At 41.9% G+C, this 22,782-nt stretch overlaps 1 protein-coding gene across 5 annotated transcripts in view; it reads left to right on the forward strand.

The window, feature by feature from the left end:
- Positions 1-22,782, forward strand: part of RALGAPA2 (Ral GTPase activating protein catalytic subunit alpha 2) — a 1,781,019-nt gene that overhangs the window by 267,019 nt on the left and 1,491,218 nt on the right. For all 5 annotated transcript variants that reach the window (XM_086927515.1, XM_086927511.1, XM_086927512.1 and 2 more), the window contains exon 3: positions 4,395-4,444. In XM_086927515.1, the coding sequence (XP_086783641.1) occupies positions 4,395-4,444 (50 nt within the window). The remainder of the gene's footprint in view (positions 1-4,394; positions 4,445-22,782) is intronic.

Consider the following 22,782-nt stretch of genomic DNA (forward strand, 5'->3'; position numbering starts at 1 on the left):
ATTTTTGTTCCTTCTACTCCGATATGGCAAGTCAAGTCACAGACAAAACTCAGGCTACAATGGAAGACACGATCCTAGGAATGCAATACAGAGAGCGGATCACTAAAGTCCTCGGCTTGGCTCGGCTAAGATATCTGAATACTACCTGGTTTCTTTCATTCAGACCAATCTGGCAAGATTGCATCCTGCCTGTTCTACGATGCTTGCTTTGCGGAGAAGAATGCGTGTTAGACATCTGTCTCACACTCCCATCAGCAGTACCTATGAATGTCGATACTTTGCTTGGTTCGGTAACGGCTCTTGCAACGTGTTGTCCCCAGTGGCTACCAATTCTGATGACTGCATTCGTTGAGACCTCACCATTATGATTAGGTAGCGGTGAGGTGCGAGATGAAAGCGGCACACAGGTACAACCTTCCGTGACCATTGCTGATCTAAACACCGATGATGGCAATGCATCGCACATATGCACTATTTCCACTTTTTCAAAACCTGGCCCAACTTTCACCTACTGTTGTAGACAAATTTTTTGCCAGCCTATCTGAGTTAATGTTATCTCCCAACAACGGGAATAATATTTGAAATAGCGCGCACACCGCGGCGTTCCCTGAACTTTGAATTCGGCCTTCAGTTTTGATAAACAGAACTTCTAAAAAACATTGGAACTATTTTTCTTCCCGAAAGCGAAATTATTTTTCTCCAGTTCTCAAAATATTTACCTTTTTTTTTGGCACATGATACTTTGCTTAAAGTAGAACTATTCTAAGAGAACAAGATTTCTATTTTTAAAATACCTAGAGACAATATTTTGATTTAGCCTCTAGCACATGTACAGTCTTGTATAAATATGTGATGAAGTGGTCTCGACCTTCTCTTCTGTATCAAGAGCCATTTCATAAATGTAAATTTTGTGATTCATGCAGTCAACATTCTAAATGTACAAAATATGCATTATCTGAATGACACCACTGCTTACTGAAAGCGTACAGTATTATACTCATTTTTCGTGTATACACCATTTCAAATGCAAACTATGTGTTTTGGGGTGGGCTGGAAAACACATGCATCGTTAGATGTTTAGTATTGCTTAGTATTTAGTAATGATGGACATTATACGTGGAGTGGGTGTTGTGAATGTATCTAGGACCCTAATTAGATATTCCCGATTTATGCCCTTATGTGGTTATAACAAATCATATCCCTATAAAGGCATAAGAATCATATCCATATTAAGTCATAGCCAATGCAGTCCAAATACGGCAAGGCTACTCCCATAGACTCCTAGAAAGTACAACGCGTTCTTAAACAAACCAAGCCTCCAGCAGCCCGGGAATTCCCCCTGCTTCTGTTTTGATTTGTCCTAGAACTCCTGAGAGTCCTGAAAGAACTGCCAGTTCTTAGTGACGTCTTATGTCCAAACCTTACGTCAAACTCTGCACCTTCCAGGTATAAATATACCAACATCTGCCTTAAGCAACACATGGTGGTTTGGAGCAGATCCGCTATCTACTTGCCCGACGCCCAGCTGATGCGAGTGCCAAAGGAAGCCGACCCTCCCTGCTGACGCACTGAGAGAGACGCTGTCTTTTCTCATGCCGAGAAATCCAGCTCCAGTGTTTCCCTGATACCCTCGCGGGTTACTGGGAGATCGAGTCCTGAGAGAGAGATACAAGACCTCCTTCATTCTATACCCAAGGTACGGAGCTGATTAGACCCATAGAGAATTCTTGATTCAGATTCTTGGCAAAAACTGTAACTCATCTACTATTTCCCTTTTCTAGGCTTAGGTTAGGTACACTGGGGTAGGCGTATCTTAGAAACACCAGTTGAGTACGTTTAGTCATTATTTTATCATTGTATGCATTTTATCCATTTTAAGTATCTTATGGCTTAGAAACCATATAAATGCTTTTACAGTATTATTTCATAATACTCCTTTTACTGTACGCACTTTACTTTATGACAAGTATTGCAATTGTAGCAATTCATTTCTCTTGCATGAGAAAGAAGACTGCTCAATAAATAACCCTTTTATTGAAAACGCCCGTCTCTCTATTTCTCTGCATCTCTGGTGAAACGAAGCATGCACGATTGACTGAGTAAAATAGCTATCTATTGTTTCCGCGACTCTGGAGATATATTCCTTATTGCAGGGGGAACAAAGTTGTCATGTGATATGGTTGTTAGAAGCTAATCCCTTCTTGTCTATTCAGGAAAGCTAAACACCTTCTTGTTTACTCAAGAAAGTTTCGATTGACCTCTAAGCTAGCTGGCACACACAATTAAGTCTAACATATTCAATAGAGACCTAGTCGACCTCAGTCCTACGTCTAAAGTATCGTTTATGTTATCCAATGCGCAGAGCCTATTGGGAATATAGGAACTACACTACATAACAAATGCTCACGAGCGTAATTTTGAGATTGTGTAGTTTGTGTTGGTGTGTAGACCTGTGCAGGAGATTCTCTTTTAAGTTTAAACTCATATAAGAAGGTTTCAGAGAATATATAGACAATGGTGGGAATGAGATTGCGTAACAACTGCAACCTTTTTTGAGGGCAATAAACACTCTACCAGTGATTTTACGTGACTGTGAAAGGGGTTTCAGCATCATCCACTTGATAATGTTCACCCAGGCGAAACTGTCTTGGTATTGCATGTCTTTCTTCACTAATGTTCATAGATCCTCCTCTGCGGAATACAATACCATATGTTAACAGATGGCTGACTGCTCGTCGCCAAGGGGATGATACTCTGTCTAGGACAGTAGATCCTGCTGCCGAACACAACAAAATATACCAGATGCGTAGGATTTTTTAACAAGATTTTGTTACTCAAATTTTTGGGATTATATTTTGGAAAAGGTCTCCCTAATTGCTCATTTCGTATGGTTTAACATCCTGTGGCAAAACAGCGTGGTCTATTATGCCTGGATTAATGTATGTGCAAAATATGCAGTTTTAACTACCTTTCCCATGCTCAGAATACCAAATGTAGTGTGCAACTTTCATTTTATTTTTATAATGGTCAAAGTGCTAAAATTGTCAGTGTATATAACGGTGGTATGTTCGATACGGTAATACGTTTTATAGCATTGATGGTGACAATTGCAGTCTCTAGCATTTTTTATGCAAACTATGAAATGTGCTTTGTTCTTTGTGCCAGGTTTGGTATGCCTAGCTTGTAGCAATTAGTGGTGTGTCTATTGTAGTTAGTCATACACCAAACTTCATCCACATTTGGGCTCTTAATTCCTTCAGAGAACTCAAGTTACAGGCTTAAGTACTGATCAGCTTTCATTGTTAAAATTTGCAATATTCTCAAATATACCCATGATATACCTGCTAAGCATACTTGTGAGGTTTTAAGATCTAAAGTCACATCCTCTGATGTCATGTCTTTTGAGGTTGTGATTACTCTCCTTTGATGCCACATACTATGTCCATCGCCATGATGCCACTTGCTTACTGCCTAACTTGGTTTGCGCCCCCCCCACCCCCTCATATTTTTGTCGGACTTTTGCCCTGGCCCGATTGATAGACTTAAAATAAAAGGTAATGTCTCTATTAATGTAACATTTGTCCATTTGCTCGATAAAGATAACTTGTGTGCGTTTAAAATAGTTTGCATAAAGCACAGTTTCCTTTTGGTGCAGTAGTTGGTGTGCAATTACCCTGTCGTTCTGATCCAGCGATCAAGATGTTTTTAATGCGCTGCAATTGAACTAGCAACTGCTGAAAACAACGTTTAAAGGGTCAGCCTAGTGTTCCTCCAACTTCTTAGAGTGTGTCAACAAGATGGCAAGTCTCAATACATTAGAAAAGCCATTATAGCAGAATGGTTTGACATTTTCTGAAATGGTGCTTCCCGTGAGTAAGGTATTATAAATGTTAATATTTCTCAATCCTTATTTGCGATCATGCATTCCGGTTATAGTATAGGAGCCACATTGTGCATTAAGGGAAGTAGATGCAGAGAAATCAGGCTGGAAGCAATTCGATTTGGAGTGTGACCTCGCTGAAGAAAGCCAGAGGCATCATGACTAATAGGAAGGAGACTTTGTAACACTTCTACTGCACTATATTTTGTTTTTCTTAAAATACCACTATGCATTCATACTTGGTTGGTTCTGTCAAAGTACTGCAAATCGCATACACCTGTGAAATGATACAGAGGACCCGGGACTCATGCCTGGAGGGAAATAGAAATAAATATGTGGCTGTCAGATTGTTTTTTAGAACTACGTTAGAATGGCATCCTAAAGATCACATCCACTCACCTACTGGTATTGTTGCCTTTCTTTAAATTCCATTGCATTTTATTAAAGTCTTGCAATTCAGAAACCCTTCGTATCTATAGTCTAAATATTTAAAAAGCATTTTTGTGTATTTCAGGGAATAAATCACAAAGGGAGGAGCTGGACTCCATTCTCTTTCTTTTTGAAGTAAGTAAGATTTCTTTGTGATTATATGCCTACCGACTAATAGGAACTTAAATGGTTAATGGTATACCTGCAAAAACACAAAAGCTCCTCGACAATGTTTACCTTCTGAAAATGGGCGTGTTGCATTATGTATTTGAGAAGTTGTTTTTGCAAGCTATGCATTTTGGTATCTGAGTGTGTACATGAATGTAAAAATAATAATAATAAAAATGTGAAAATGTGTGATATGTGCGTATATATATATATATATATATATATATATATATATATATATATATATATATTCAATGAAAAAACCATAGGTTTTAGCCCATATATAGTTAGGGATTAGCATTTACAAAACCTTGAAAATTCACTGAAAAAACCATAGGTTATAGACCATATATAGTTAGGGATTAGCATTTACAAAACCTTATTTTACTCGCATAAAACCATTGAAATTCGCATATATAGTTAGTTGCGCTAACTATATATTGCGCACCCGCAATCCACTGCTGATGACGTCACATATTACATCATTCATGACATGGTCAGTGACATCACTGATGACATCACTGATGACATCTCAAATGACATCACTGATGACATCTCAAATGACATCACTGATGACATCACTGATGACATCTCATTTGACATTACTGATCACATCACTGATGACATCATTCATGTGATTATACGATGAACCTCTTCAGACTCTGATATAACCTTAGATACACTCAGTGTAAACAGACACTCACAGACTGTCACTCATCCATGGAGTTACTCACACACCTAGTCAGTCATGCAAAGAATCAATCACACCTCCATTTCCTCAACTATACACTTATACACATCTTACTTATTCAAACATATACTAACACATATTTACTCCCTTATACACTCCCTGATACAAGTTCACAATGATCCATACAGCCACTCACACATTCACTGGCTCTTATGCACAGTTATTTATATATGTCAACTCTCACATGTACTGTGTTTTACATATGTACTTACTTTGACATGTAGCACTGAGATATCCATTCACTCACCAATACACTCATGCACACAGTCAACCGCCCATACAGCTGTTTCCACATGCACTTTTGAACCCATACATCTAGTGAATCAACTGCTCACACATCTATGCACAGAGTCATACACCTCCCAGCCACCCCCACACACACTCAGTCTCCCATACAAATACTTGGGCAACCAATCAATAACCCATATAGTTACTCATATAGCTACTGATCAACACATGCAGCAGTTTACAGAACAACAGACATAATGATGCACAAATTAAGACAGTTTAGTCACTAACCCATGCACTCAGTGAGACACATTTAATCACTCACTTATACAGTCAGTCATGCACCTACTAAATCCTTCATCCAGACACTTATACATCCACTCATTCTTCAATATGTAATACATATTTTAACTTTACAGAAACATACAGTCACTGGATAATGTCATCAGTGATGTCATCAGTGATGTCATCAGTGATGTCATCAGTGATGTCACTGACCATGTCATGAATGATGTAGTATGTGACATCATCAGCAGTGGATTGCGGGTGCGCGATATATAGTTAGCGCAACTAACTATGTATGCGAATTTCAATGGTTTTATGCAAGTAAAATAAGGTTTTGTAAATGCTAATCCCTAACTATATATGGTCTATAACCTATGGTTTTTTCAGTGAATTTTCAAGGTTTTTTTAAATGCTAATCCCTAACTATATATGGGCTAAAACCTATGTTTTTTTCATTGAATTTCAATGGTTTTTTAATAGCAAATATCAAAAGCTGTCAAATGTCAAGTACGTGATAGGTAAAAACATTTTCGTGTTTACGCACGCTGATGTGCTTTGAACGCTGCCCCCCCCCCCCTCTTTTTTCTTAGAAGTACTCTCTCTTTGCAGATAGTGAAGGGTAGTTAACGCAGGCCTTTGCCCCCGTTGTAATCCGTCGTGCCTGCTTGTCTCTCCATTTGATTGATTGTTATCCAAGCATTTACTATTTTAGAATTTATTCTCTTTGGTTCATTCTCTATTTACTAACAAGCACAAAGCCGCAATACTCTGTTTAGTCTTTGCAGATAGTGAAAAATCGTGTAAAAAAATAAATAAATAATCGAGCAAAATCAGTAGGCCACTAATGGGATCTCTTTTTGACCTCGCTAAAATAGAAACATTAGGAACAACCCTTCATGAGAAATACGAAACTAGTGAGATGAACTGAGCTCCACACCATGATGGCTGCAAGATAGCTCGGCTCCGCCACCCACCCGGCCCAAAATAACGATAAACTCTATGCAAATATTATAAATATATACAACACACCAGCAAAGTAACAGGGTAAAACATTTTATTAAATAACTATTTACATAACTATTTTATACTTTTTGTTGCCTGATCCGGCTAGCTCAATCAATCGAGCATGAAACTCATGCACTCTGATAGCAAGCGTTGCTGCTGATGCTATGCAAACAAAAACTGTTTTTCAGATTGTAAATTCTTCAAGATTTTTCATCCAAGGCTGGTTGAGAGTTTGTAGAACGATGGCTTCAGATTTTCAACATACGGTGTGGTGGCGCGGACTGGGAGGGTGCGCTTGACTTCTGCCCCCTCCCCAAGTCGTGTTGCCCTGGCGTGGCCTAAGATCGCCCCCGACATAGGCGGCCGGCTCCCGGGGTCCGGCGGAACTTTTTGCCTTTTGATGACTCTTCCATTCTGGACCTTATCCCACAATCTGTTTGACCTGAAGACACGCTGTAGTGGGGCGCCCCTTTACCGTTTCAGTTGCCATTCTGCCCGCTTTTGCTACACTGTGCCTCTTCCGCCATTCAGCTGTTTACCGCCCGCTCTTGCGACTACAGCGTCTCGCTCACCATGTAGTTGAGTTGCTCCCGCTCTTGCGATGCAGCTATAGGCGGCTGCCACAGGACTCTCAAAATGGCGGCCGCATCTTCAGATTTGGGCGTGGTCCACTAAAATGGCCATGGGACACGTTGGAACTCGGACGCTTGTCTGCTAAGGCTTGGGCCCCATTCTCGAAAGCGTCCACTGAGCCTTGAAGATTCTACAAAAGTCTTGGGGGCCCCCGACTCCCGCAGGCTTCTGGTGGGGAGCGGCTGCCATGATTGCTCGTGGAATGGCCACGACAGATACGAGATGGTGGTGCTCTCATGCTAACGCCAGCTTCAGTCTGAAACATCCAGAAACACTGTAGACTACCAATTCAATCTGTTCCAGTAGCGCCCCAACGTGACCCGGTGGGGAAGAACTTGCCCTCCCCTCTTTGACTGATGGTTCTTGTTGCCTGTCCCTTCTGTTGTCATTTAACAGAACTTTTTAGACTGCTGAAAGGGGTTGTGTTCCGACCGCTGGTTGGTGGAGACATTTTGACTATATTCTGGACCTACGTTGTCGCGTAATGCGTTATGACACGCCGCGTTAGCGCACCCGGAAGTACTCCAGTGCGCGAAGCGCAGCTTCCCGGAAGGGATCCGGGGCGCGGCGCGCAGCGCGTAACGTAAGCATAACAGGTCATGTGACTTGTTAATAAAACTTTTCATTGGTTCATTTTACTTTTGTTATTCTAATGATGAAAGGCTTGGTCATATGACCTAAAAATTACACTTTTTATTGCTTTCGAACATTATTTTTTCTTAAACATATATGTTATAATGTTCCAGGCTAATGTATTTTCCCGGAAAATTTACAACTGTCCTGCAAGTAAAATATATTCCTTTTTCTAGAAAAAGGGCATTTCTTCGTCCCATGACGGAGCCGTAGAGCAAAAGATGCTCGGCCTGCTGTCTTAGTCGCCGATACGCCTGAATATCAGATTCTTATCGATCACTTTATGTTGCAGGAGTAAAAACCACAACAGCCCTTGACCATTTATCTTTACTGCGTTCCTGCGTATTATACCTTTTATCCGTCATGTAATTGGACTGCTTTATTTCACTTGCCTTTTACTGATTCGAAAACAGTGACTAAAATTAAAAACTTTACCAATGTAAATACTACTACCATGTTTTGTTTTAAAAACCTTTATTGTGAAAATGTCAGTATACAAATACGGGCCTATAACCACGTGGGCCGGCCACGGAGCAAACTGGAATCGTATATGATGAGGAGACATTTACACTGTAGAGGAACGCAACGAGCGGGCCATTAGGTTGCAAGAACTAAGGTGTCTAACAGTTGCGGAATCGGTGGACGTACATTTTGTAATTAAAATACGACAGGGCCACTTACAATAAAATTATCTAGATATACATTTGCGGGCAAGTACCATGGGTGACGTTAATTCGAACTTTCAATAGTACAGTAATCAATAACACATCAGAACTTAATATCAATAGGGATGTCGAAATATTCAATCAATTCTCGTTCCCGCCCGCCATGTGCTTCAAAACTGCATACGTATCTCGTGATATCAAGGTTGTGCAACCAGTACACAACAAGGAGTTACGAGTCCCATTTATACCGGCGCCATTTTGGGCGAGGCCGGGCAGGTCTAGGATATAGTCAAAATGTCTCCACCAACCAGCGGTCGGACCAGAACCCCTTTCGGCAGTCAAAAAAGGTTCAGTTAAATGACAACAGAAGAGATAGGCAACAAGAACCAACAGTCAAAAGAGGGGAGGGCAAGATCTAAAGCCATTGTTCTACAAACTCTCAAGCAGACGGATGGAAAAATCCTGAAGAATGTACAAACTGAAAACCATTTTTTGTCTGTATAGCATCACCAGCAACGCTTGAGTCAGCTTTGTGTGAAACGCCATTTTGATTCAATCAATAGCGTCCCCCTGCACACATTCAGGGACCTGGTCGTGTCTAAAGGTCAAACGGATTGTGGGACAAGATGCAGAAAGGAAAAGGAAAAAAGTTCGCCGGACCATGGGAGCCGGCCGCCTATGTCATGGGCGATCTTTGGCCACACCAGGGCAATAGTGAAGCTGCAGCAGGTGCAAATAAGCTTCAGACAGTGTTACAAGCGCCATCCGGATCTTGGCGCCTTGTGCTGGTTCCGACCTATTCACACATCGGTCCGCTACTGACACCACCTCATAGGCCAACGGGACACCCCACGCCGACTTTCGGCGCAGCATTGTAGGATGGCCACACCAGTGCGCCAACTTGCTGGACACCACCTCGGTGCCATCCGGATCTTGGTGCGTTGTGCTGCCTTCGACCTACTGTAGCAGCAAGTGCGGGCGCAACTCTGCTGGACGGCGAGTGAAACGGTAAGGGGCGCCGCACTGCACATCAGGTGCCTCCACCTGGGGAGGCGAGAGAGGCCAGTTTGCGCCACCTCCCCCCCCCCCCCCCCCCCAGGCACCCCACGCCGACTTTCGGCACAGCATTGCAGGTTGGCCACACCAGTGCAACTTGCTGGACACCACCTCGGTGCCATCCGGATCTCGGCGCGTTGTGCTGCCTTCGGCCTATTCGCACATCGGTCCGCTACTGACGCCGCCTCACGTGCCAACGGATTTTCTACGCTTTTTATAGCAGCGCGTAACGTTAGCATAACAGGTCATGTGACTTCTTTTATAAAACTTTTCATTGGTTCATTTTACTTTTGGTTTCCTAATGATGGAAGGCTTGATCATATGACCTAAAAATAACACTTTTCATTGGATTAAAACATTTTTTTTTCCCCAACGATGAAAGCCCCACCTTGTTTCTAGATGTTTCAGACTGAAGCTGGCGTCAGCCTGAGAGCACCACGATCTCGTGTCTCCGTCGTGGTCATTCCGCGAGCAATCATGGCAGCCGCTCCCCACCGGAAGCCTGCACGAGTCGGGAGCCCCCAAGACTTTTGTAAAATCTTCAAGGCTCAGGGGACGTCCGAGTTCCAAGGTGTCCCAGGGCCATTTTAGTGGACCAGGCCCAAATCCGAAGAGCTGTCCGCCATTTTAAGAGTCCTGTGGCAGCCGCCTATCGCTGCACCGCAAGAGTGGGCGCAACTCAACTACATGGTGAGCGAGACGCTGTAGCCGCAAGAGCGGGCGATAAACAGCTGAATGGAGGATGAGGCACAGTGTAGCAAAAGCGGGCGGAATTGCAACTGAAACGGTAAAGGGGCGCCCCAGTACAGCAGACGAGCCTCCACCTGGGGAGACCCGTTCACGCCGCCTCCCCCCTCCCCCCCCGGGGCGCCCCACGCCGTTTTTCGGAGCAGCATTGTAGGATGCCAAAACCAGTGCGACAACTTACTGGACATCACCTGGGTGCCATCCACATCTCAGCGCGTTCTGCTGCCTTGGGACTATTCGCACAACAGACCGCTACTGACGAGGCCTCCCCGCGCACCCCCCGGGACGCCCCACGCCGTTTTTCGGAGCTGCATTGTAGGATACCAAAAACCAGTGCCAGTAACATCACCTGGGTGCCGTCCAGAACTCAGCACGTTGTTCTGCCTTGGGACTATTCGCACAAAACACAGCTACTGACCATTGTTGCTTCTTTTTTCAAAAAAATGTTTAAATGTATTTACTGTTTTTGTTGCGTTCTATATATTTATAAGTTATTAAAGTGTTATAATCCTACTACTTTGTTGGAGTGTGTTGTAAAGGACTAAGGAAGCTAAGAAGCAAAGTATGATTGTACAACAGAGTGCTATATATTTTTAATGTGACACATAATTGTAAAAACTTTGATGTACAAAGAGGCATCCCTGGAATCTTCCGCTTCAGGCTCGGTCCCACACACCCTCACAGTGAGAATCCCCTCCCCAAGCACAATACAGGATGGTTATCAGATAGTAGGAACGCGTGTGGTGTGACGGATCTCATCGGGTGGGGGCCTTGATCTACTGTAACTCCTTTGAAGAGGGGTGATTCTCTACAGCTGGGGCCATAAACTACATCTGCAGGGCTAGGTGATAGCCTGGGACCGGCCTGGACAATCGGACACAGAGGAAGAGGAGTGTCAGAGGGTGCGGTAGTGAATAGGGTGAAAGGGTGGTGTCGGGCGGGCACAGGGTGTGATTCTCAGGGAAGAGCAGCGCACATGGGAGGAGGTTTCTGGCCCATGCATGAGAGAGAGAGCGGGGGTGACCAGTGCGTGGGGGAGATGCTTGCGAGGGTGGGGAGCCATGCTGAGGATCGGCGGCGTGCAGAGAGTGGGTCTGGTCAAGGCATCTACAATGGCTGCCGTGCTCAACAAAAGTGTGGCATTGCAAAAAAGACAAGATGGCGCAGACAATGTTTATCAATAAGGATTAATTTATAACAATTATTTTTAACAAAATATTTACTCGCAGTGACAAAATGGCGGTCAACAGTTCCTGATTTCCATCGAATCGAACGTTAACAGACGTCACGCAGCAAAAAAAAAAAACGCTCATGCACAGCCGCTGGAAGACATGTATCAACATATATGAGCCTCCTCAGCCACCCTCAGAAAACAAAAGGGGTCAGGATACGTCTCCCGTACCCCCTTGTACCTAGTAATTTAATGAAATCGAAACACAAAATGGCGAATTCACGTTTCGCTACCAGTTTGCGACCCGGTTCGCGAACCGAGAAGCGCTTCTACCGCGAAAAATCTAATTTTTATTATTTGCCCCACGGGACCCTTTAATAACCCCAACATCATTCCTAGGGGGTCAAGAGGGGTCTACCTAGCCCCCTTTCATTAAATTCCCCTTTCGTTTTTCTCCTCCTCTTGTCTCTCGATCCTACCGACAGACAAGATGGCGGCCGCACCGGACTGTTTAGAATGTTGACAGACACCGGAGAGCCAATCAGCTTCGCTACGCAAAGCTCCGTTACGCGAAAAGTACGCGATCTGGAGCGCTATCTGGGACGCTGTCACAGATATATCTGTTTTTTAAACGTTAATTTCTCAAAATCCACTGGAGCACATATATTGAGACCCAGCAAAGGCACATCGGGCTAACAGTCCCTATAATTTTGCCAAGTTTCGTGCAAATCCATTCAGCCGTTCGAGCTAAAAGTGAGGCCAAACGCCCTATGGAAATTAACATGGGAAAACGCGTTTTGGGACCCCCATTTTTTCTCGGCCCCCCCTTGACGAACCCCCCCCCAAATTTTCAGGGGCTGCTCAGAAACAAAATGTGCCATTTTCCTGAAAATTTCAGCCGATTCCGTCCACAAACGCCAAAGTTATTAGACATAGAACTTTCAAAAGTTCCATAGAGAAATAATCCTAACTATATATACCTACTGGCTATCGCCAGTAGGTAATATATATATATATATATATATATATATATATATATATATATATATATATATATATATATATATATATATATATGTGTGTTTTTAATTTGTCACTTTTAATGAAATCTTATTAAAAATAGGGAAGTATAAGGCAGTAAGAGCTAATTTAAGGCAGAACAGGCAGCATAATTGTATAAATGACAAATGTGCTGAGTCTGGAATCCTGGAGTCTCTTAGTTCGAGGTTTTTGCGCCTTGGGGGGGGGGGTGGATAGTATTTCAAGTGCTTTGATTTTTTTTTTTTTTGCTAATCAGCCCAGAGGCCTGTCTTTATCCCTTCTCCAATTTTGTAATTTTTTTTTAAACGACTTACATTTTTCCAACAACAAAGTTTTCATGTAGACATGCTTACTCTTTGGTATTTCTGAAGTATGAAACATTAAGAAAAGCAAGTATGTTATTTTTCCATCATCAAGCTTGCGTTACAGTAATTGGGTGCACAAAAAGTTGGATTTGCTCTGTTACTCGGCACTGAACTTTCAGTTCCTCCTTTTTAAAAATATTTTCACATTTTTAACTCTGTAAACAGTAAAGCATACTTAAACAGTGAACATAATCATTCTGAAACCAGTAGTAAAATATTTGCATCAAGGCCCTGTCTGCACGTAACATATAACAGTAAAATGCTAATAGCTGTGAGACTGCAAATTCTCAGTGTATAGTGTCCTTGTACCCAGTCTTTACCATCTCGATGGTCTTGGGGGTCCACACATGGATGACACTAACTAAAACTGTCAGTTTTGCCGGTATAGTAGTCATCGTCTTCTCGTGGATTGACTGTGCATCATTACTTTAACTAGAATGTTTCATGCATCCCAATCTGTTTCTTTGTGACATACGTACAACTTTATGATCTATGTGCTTTTTCCTGTGTTTCATGGTGGTCATGAACCAGTCTTCTAATGTCATGAATGGTGTCTCACACCCGGTCATTTGGGTGTTGCTCCCCATTTGTGTTTTGCATGCTGCAAGGGCAGCGAGTTCCTCCTCCACGATTTGAGATGTTTACTTCTGCATTGCGCTATCTGTGGTGCAGTGTCTGATTTCCATTGCATGACTATTTGGCTCCTGATCAGTAATACTGCCAAGGCTGCAAAGTTGTCTTGGTCTGGGTCATGTGTCGTAAGCACATCTTCGGTGATATAACAGTCACTTTACAGGTTAAGCGGGCTAGCTTCTGAACACTTACTGTAGTGTGCGGTCACAGTTCCATAACTTGTGCTTCAGACCAGCATTGCCTGTTTGCCCTCCAGAGCACTGATCTATCACCTCGGGGAAAATGTTGTCGTTTTTGGGGGCTTGACTATGTATGATGCAGTATCTTAAGTTGGATCAACTTGAAAATAGCATTTCTAGAACCCACTTTAGGGGTACTCTATAAACACCCTATAACCAGATGCTAGCCCACGACTGTTAGGTCATCATCCCAGATCTGCTGTCCACAAATCCCTTGTTGGTCGTAAGGTCACCCTTGTCGTGTGCCAAGGTAAGTAGAGCTGGGATAATTATCAGTAGTTTGTGTGACTTAGGTTTCTCCTGCCCTTCTGTCCATATCAATTTGGACTGACCGTGCCGCCATATGCCAAAATGTAACCTCCCAGTTCAGGGTACACCTCCTGTAGTGTGTGAAATGAACGTAGGGATCCTCCATCGTCGAGATGGTCAGTACCCTTGCTTCTTCACCCATAGTTTTATCTACTCTGTCAGTTTGGTAAAAACCCACAGCAGGAAATCAGGCATATATGCCATTCTCATGGACGATTTCTACAGTGTTGTGCTGTGTTCAGCAGTACCAGGAGATGCTGGCCTCTTAGACTTTTCAAGAGTATGTAAGGTATTATTCAAGCCCCGTCAATTACCTTTTGAATTTGTTGTACCTCCTTGTCCCATTAGTAGGCAAGCCATATCTCCATCCGCTAAAGTTGCTCTCAGACTTCTCTCCATGCTTGGCAGTTGCAGTTTGTTGAGGGAGACTCTGTGAACCGTCAGCCCCCCATCCCAATATTAGGTGCTTTAATGTAATATTCACAATAGTAAACTGTTGTTCCAGTAGAGACAAAGTGAGATTGCACCAAGTAGGTCTAATAAGCACTTGAGCACCACCATTTTTCTGATAATCATTATGCCCACAATTCTCAGGAGGCTGCTGTTGGTATGGGGATGAGTGAAGAGTGTTTTGCTGTGCTGGGAGTAGTCTATGGTGGATGCCTGAATCGTGTGACAGTATCTTCTGTGCCTTTGGGTTAGGATGTAACTGTGCATCTGCTATTCATTTAAGAAAATGAAACCATAACTAGTACTTAGTTTGTGAACACATTTTTCAGGTGGTAATATTAGGTACATTGGCTTGCTTGTCTTTTTTTGGATTTCCTTTTTGCACTTTTCTTAGGATGTTTACACTCCGTGTGGAGACATCAGGTCACCGGACCTTTTCCTTTACTTCAGTTGGTGGACTCTAATTCTGCCTGCTTTTGCATGTATGTTTATATGTTGTGTGTTTAGGGTCCCACAGGGATCTTCCATGCGTCATGTCTGCATGCTTACTGCAGCATTGCTTTTCAGCTGTCCTCCAGCTTTTTATGTGTTTCCTGTGGCTCTCATTCCGATCTCCTCACCCATATCATGTCTGGATTAGGTCTTCAGAAGTCTGATTGATTAGCAGGGCCTTCATGATAGAATTTAATTTGATGTGGGTCTCTTCTTTGTTGTCACATGTTTTCCTGGGGTAGATACAAGCTGGAATTATGTTTTGTAATTAGTCTAAAATGTCACCTTTGTGTGCTTGCTTCAAAAGAAGTATATGTGCAGAAAGTGTTTTTATATAAATGAACTAAGCGCCCACTTGTCTCTGTCTACTAGGGATGTACCGAAAATCAATAACACACTCGTTCTGGCATTATTATATGCAGACGAGGCAGTGTTTCATGGCTAGGACACACCTGGCCCTCGCATTCTGGTAGAATCTTTTTCTCTTTGATGTGCTATTTAGATATGGTAACCATCTATGGGAAGTTTCAAATAATGGCCTGCGGACCAGGTAGGAGAAATCTGTCGTCCTTAAAGCTCCTAATGCATTTACGGAATTTTTGTTATTTGGGCGTAATTTGCGATTCCTCTAATACATGTCTTTTCTAAGTGAAGTCAGCACGCATGAAACTGAGCATGGCGAAGGGGTCCCTATTTAACATTAATTCAGAGGGAAGGTAGGGGCTATGTTTGCCCCTACATCAAAATCTTCACTCTTTAGAGTGTCCCCACAGCTATTTATGGAGCAAGGGTTTGGGGGTACCATAATGCCTCCCCAACCAGGTGGAGGAAAACAGAATTCTAAGGTGGTTACTTAATCTTTCTCAAGCTAGCCCCTACTTTATTTTACACTCTGAACTCAACATAGAATATGTCTCTGGCAGAATTAATTTAGCTCCTCTCTTGCTCTGGGTAAATATCTGGTCAAATACTGAAGCGAGCTTCAACAGAGATGTTACTTTAGATTGTCTCAGCCTGGGCAATGGCTTTTTCAACCCCTGGTTGGAATATGTTGATAAGTGCTTCACTGACATTGGCCTCCCTGAGATGTTTACTGCCCCGGACATTTTAAGCAAACGCCTCAGGGGGCAGGTAGTCTCGTCCTGCAGATTTCAATTGGTTCTTCAGACTGGAGAATGTTTTTATTAAGCACTCTGTGCGCAGCTACTTAATCACACTTGCCACAGGAGGCATGGCATTCTATCTAATCTTGGAGCTCTCACGATGGGAGAGTTTTTTAGATTTAGGTTAGGTACTGTGTGGCGCCTGTTGTGCTTTTCTGATGGGGCGAATGTTTGGGACAGTAACTTACCTCCATGCCCCTGTGACGGGACAACTAGTCTTTATCGCACTTTATTTTTCTGCATATTTTATCATTGCTCTTTTCAACTCTGTCTTAAGCACACTCTGAAATCATTTTTTTAATAAAGTTTAGGGTGACTTTTAAACACCTTCAGATGTTAGGTAGCCCCGACATCATTGTATGTTACTTTATTAAACGTCTATAGGAAATCGATGGAGGGTTATTCTTTAATGGATTTTGTGATGTAGTTTTCAAAGTTCTCCGATTCGTTTTAAGACAATTTCTTTTGCCAAACTAATACACTTTACTATAGCAATTTATTCTGAACTGATGCTACTATTCTTAAGAAATATGTATCGGTGTTTTAAATTGTGATTCTTATTTTTATGATTTTTATTTTAAAAAAAATTAAAGTCTTTATTCTTTCTTTCTTTCTTTCAATCTTTATTTCGGCATGAATACCATAAAAGAACAGATAAATTAATACAATAAAACATTTTTTTTTTTTAAAAATGCACAACATACTATATAAATACATTCAATTTTCATGTCGATTTTAAAGTTGAGTCAAGATATTTAAAACATCCACAATACTTGGTGAGAAAACTTATAGGCAGCAGGGATAAAATTTCATTAGTTAACCCTCAATTAGTACTAGACGGCAATTTTAACATAACAGCATTTCACAATTTGTAACCCAACTTTCTTCTTTGGAAAAAGATACTGTGCAAGAATCTGCTTACACTAAATACAATGGGTTGACTAGTATTAGACAGAAGGATCCTTAAAGCCTGGGAACATGATCTTACACCTAATGTTAAACATATTAGTTTAATCCATCTTTTTCTAGCCTGGACATATGCTGGGCAGAAAAAGAGGATATGTAATTCATTTTCTTTTTGATTACATCCACATATGGTACACAGTTCATCTTCTACAAGATTCTCCGAATTTACACCACCAGACCATCGGGCTAATGTTGAACCGATCTGAAGATTTCCGTATCTGAATTTCAGAAATAGGGTCTTTGCTAAGGGTGGTTCTATTTCATCAAGAAAGGTCTCGAAGAATGGATCATCTTTAAAGGTAAGAAACCTTGTTACAAGTGACCCACTAGAAGAAGCGTTTTTGTTCATATCCATAATATACGACCAAAGCACTTTTTTACCATAGTTTTTGCTTGGGACGGAAGTGAATCAGGATGTTCCCAGTAATGCGACAAACCTAGTAGGGTAAGCCAGAATTTAATATGTTTGAACCAGGGTATCACCTTAAAGATGTCAAGCTCCATGATTTCTATTAACCCATCCTTGTATACTTGCAGCTCAGGTACACGCCACAACCTAATCCAAGTCTTTATTCGATTTTTGAACAAGACAGGAATTTCTTTTTTTTTTTTAAATGTATTTGTAAAAATGCAAGTTCATGCATCTCTTCAAACATTTAATGCTGCTTTATCTAAGTTCATAGACATGAGTGTGTCTGTGTGCGTACTTGATATAAAGATGAAACGTATGTTCTACCCCTGAATGACGTATGCAGCTAGTCTATCCTCCACACTGGCCTCCGATGGCAGCCAACACGCATTATGTACCTCGCGATCCAGAGATCTCCGACAGATACAACGAATGGACAACAGATTCCAAAGTGAGAGACCTATCAATGAATTAACAGCTACATTTATAGCATTGTGTGATAAAATTGAAACTATAAACATGATAATTCCCCCCATTATAAACATATTGGTGTGTCTAGTTCCAATTAAACTGTCTCAAGACCTTGTTAAACCTGTAGACATGACCATAACTGATTTTTTTGTAGCATTCAAAGGTAGCCATAATATCCCTCGCCAGATTATGATTAAAGAAGCAATTAGGTGGCCATACTATTGCCAACGGTACTGTCCATTACATTTTGTTTTTTTCCCAGGGTGACCATTGGTTCTCTGACTCGAAGGCTGCCTCTTGTTAATGGTTGACTATTGCAAAAAAGGTTTGTGTTTCTACACTACCTGCTTGCCTCCCTCCTCATTGAGGTTAAACATTACATAGCTGCGCGCTATAAAAATATAAATAACATAACATAACATAACATATCATGTTATAGCAAAACAGAAAAATTAACTGTAAAACATCTAAATCCACTGTCATGTAAAGGCATATTATTAAACTCAAAATGAAGTTTAAGACACTCTGGGGAAAAATGGGTAACTAAAGGTATGGCAGCAGTATCTGATCTCGCGCTTTCCAACTGTCCCCTTAGTTTTATAGAAATACAGCAACAGTTTAATTCCCAAAATATTGACCCCTACGCATGCCATGGTTTAGACGTTAAATCTCCATATCGGGTTGATTAACCACCCCAGTTGGGCCCCATCTTGGGAAATTAATAATCCAAAATATATAAACCACACCACACTTGACTAATAACTCAAAGGTGAATCTTGGTTTCTGGAAGAAAAGTTACACCGCTGAACATGACTTGATTATTGCAAGAGAATTGAGCCTGTAGTTGAGGCTCTTTATACTCTTCTAAGGACCTGTGATTTGGAACTACCTAGATCCTGATTACTCCGAGTATAGTGACCCCTTACAGATTGTCCAAATTTGGGTTAGTATCATCTGACTACTCCTGTTCTTGTAAAGAAGCTTCTGGTGATTCATATCATTTGATATGCGAATGTAATTAGTTCCCTTAGTGTGAAAGGAAATTCAATTATATATCGAAAATATATTTTGGATCTGTTTGAACCTGGACTTCATAGCAGTTGTCTGGAGGTATATTTCCAGTACACTCTCTATCCGCACTGGAATGGATGAATTTTCATACCAGAACTGCTGCGGTCAATGGTGTAGAGGGGGGGGGGTTAAGTCAATTTTATGAGAATGGAAATCTGCAAAACATAAGTGTATTCCCACCTGATTGCGTTGGCTCTCTTTTACGAGGAGGCAATGCAAAATGAAACCTATTGCACCGCAGGTCAATACAACTTTGGGACAGACTGAATTTATTTGTACAAAACATGAAACCCTGTGATTGTAGCGCAATATTTCTAGAATACTTCAATCCTAATCAGACCTTCTAGTCTTGGTGCCGGTGCCCACTTTTAGGCAGACACCCACCACGCCTTTAATGCAGTTTAAGACTGTTTGACCATCATATGCTTTGTATCATGATGATTATTCTGGTACCTCATTAATACTCAAATTGCTGCCAACATTTGTACCCAGTATATGGAGTATTTCAGCATTATTTCCATTTCCCTCCTTATTTAATTTCTTCTTTACATGTTTATTTGCTTTTAGTGATAGTCATACTGCTGGTCAATTTAATGGTTGTATTTTAACGGTGTGAAGTGAATAGAGATCTTACTAATATGTCCAACCTCTACGCTTACTACTGTAAACTGAGGGCCGGCATGGTGCAATAAATAGATCACCTTATTTTACTTGTCTGTTCCTTTTATTAAAAATATAATAAGACATTGAAAATAAAAAAGAGAATGCACATGATTTAGCATTCATGTTTTTCATGTGTAAACAATACACCCATTAGACAAACGATCCTTTCCAATTAAAGTGAAGGGCGTCATGGGATTCAGGCATTGCTTCTTATGTGTGACATAATTGTACATTATCTGTGCTACTGTTTCCTCAATTACTTGTAAAGGCTTTCGCCCTGATTTTTTAGTTCATTGGAAGATTAGTCTGGGGTACCCGCTCCGGCTGGTCTCGCTTTACAAACTGAATAAATTAGTGGTTTAGGCATTGTCCAAGATTCTTGGGGAGTGCAGTTATTCCTTGATATTTTAGGCCTAGCGGTGCAGTGCTCAGCACAAGACATTTAGTAGCTAAAAATGGGAGTTTGAAGCTGACCTAGGAATCGCACACGCTCGTGCGTGTGCTTTTTCTTTTGTGGCCCGCTATTGGCCTTTGCGTGCGTCTTTTTATAAAAGACAGCACGCAATTGGCCAAAGGCGAGCACCGGCCGTCATGTGCTTTAAATTATCGTGCCCAGACATGGGCGCTATAATTGAAAGCACATGTCTCGCTGTGGCGCACGAGCGCGCTCACCGCTCACGGACTTCTTTTTTTTGTTTTTTGTTATGCGAGGCATTAGTTTGTCATGCCGCATCTACTTTAGCGAGCGCTTCCCACTCCTGCCCTTGTAGACGCTGAGCGGTGGTGGCAGCATTACGTTTTTGAAACTTTCGTTTTTAGTTACTTTCTTTTACTTTGTAGTGAGTAAGAATCCTACAGGCCTTAATCTCCAAAGTTCTGCTGAAGTGCCATGACTAGGCCATTTGCTAACAGCAGTGCTTTAAGTGGGCAGGTAACGCCATGATGCCCGTACTGCTTTAACTTACAACCTGATGTTCTCAACACTGCTGCTATATATTCAGTGGGAGAGTTCCGGCACTTCTCGTGAGCAAACATATTCTCAAAAGTGAGTACTTTTGCACGTATTTATTTACATCCAAAGCACTTGCTGACATCCTGGGTGTATGGCGAGTGTAAGGTGAGTGGCATTATGATGAATCTATATGTCAAGGGAGCAAGTGACATTCGATTTGGGCTGTATGGGATGTTGTTTGGTTGAGGTGTTACGTCCAATTAACTGGAGCCTCAGAGGGAAAGAAAAAGGATGCAGGCCGCCCCCCACTCAAACCATAATAAACAGTAACAGGCCTGTCCCACTGGACACTATTGTTTGTATTTTAATATTTCAAGGGTTATGGTGATGTAATTTTTTTTTTCCACCAGCCGAGTATCTTCTGGCTATTCACCCCCATACGAGTGTCAGAAACTAACACGGTATACACACGGTACATATACAATCTGTCGTGATACCATCACCCACCAAACAATTTTTGTGGAAAAAGTGTGGAAAAGAGAGCGAGCCCCTCACGGAAGAACCGCCAATCAGGTTATCTGACTAGCAATTGCCAGTGTACCCAATTATCATCATTGGTGACTCACTCTCATAACAGTGGAAAATGAAGACAAACACCAGAAAAAAGACTGACAACATGTAACAGTGCTTCTTCTCAACATCAGCCCCAAAATCTGCTGACTGTTCATATCATAGCAAGTCGACATACAACCTTGCTATTCTTATGTGCACATATAAAACAAGGAACCCCCTAGTGAGAAAAAAACGTGAATCTCACACAGTTAAAATAGAAGAGTTCACTGGCCACTCTGAATTTATTCTGGGCTGTGAATCCTTCCAACTTAAAAAATGACTCACACCATGCAACGTCTCAGGTGGGTCATAGTCGCCAACATGTTTTGTTGCGCTTATTTTCCGCAACTTCTTCAGGGCAAATGGGGGTTACCCACTTCAATTGCCACTTTCTTTCAAAACACACCTGTGATGGTAAAAACGACAAATTTGTAAAGTAAAATAAATAAAATGAGCCAAGGGTTCAAGACCCTCACATGTCTACTAGCCAGATCAAAGTATGGTACATGGTTGTGATACTCAAAGCAATCCCTCACATAATCACCTGGGGTTAGCGTCTTTCACGCATACCTGCTACCCCTCTTAGTCGGTATGGCCGTGTCCTCAAGGATCACGTGTTACTTCCGAAAACCCGCTACCGTCGGGTGTTCTGCACACAGAAACAAAAACATGGACCAAATTCAGACAGTGTCTCACTACATAGCTTTCTACCCCGTCCCTATCTAAAGTGACCCCATACAATCAATCACCCAGATGTAAGACTACAAATTGCACACTGGACACTAAGTCCTCAGAGTGCACCAGTATCCACCAGGTTTCAGCGATACCTCTCCCAGCTTGGATAATGGTTCGATAACTTTACCGATCACATGGAACTGCTCACCCACGCTGGATCACCGGCACTTCTTACTCTCAACCGCGCCCAGCCCGAGCTCTGGAAGCAGAATAACAAGGGTCGCGTGATGACGTACAAAGCGTCGCGTGTCACATGACACTGGTGCGCATACCACGGCGGCCATCTTACAGTGTATTTGATTTCACATGTAACTAATGGACCGATTAGGCTATTCCTCGTGTGTCTCATATTTTTTCTCATATTTTGACCAGAGAATCAATATTATAGCCCAAAGTTTAAATAACAATTAAATAGTTTCTGATCACAGTCTACCGGCTTCTCACCAATCATTCTTCATATAGGAGCCGGCAGAATGCTACAAACGTCTGCATGTTGTGGCGGACATATCAAAAAAGGGTTCAAAAGATAGTAAAAAGAACCCTATATGTAATACATAATG

The sequence above is a fragment of the Lissotriton vulgaris genome, chromosome 6 (genome assembly GCF_964263255.1).
Source record: "Lissotriton vulgaris chromosome 6, aLisVul1.2, whole genome shotgun sequence".
Taxonomy (NCBI): Eukaryota; Metazoa; Chordata; class Amphibia; order Caudata; family Salamandridae; genus Lissotriton; species Lissotriton vulgaris.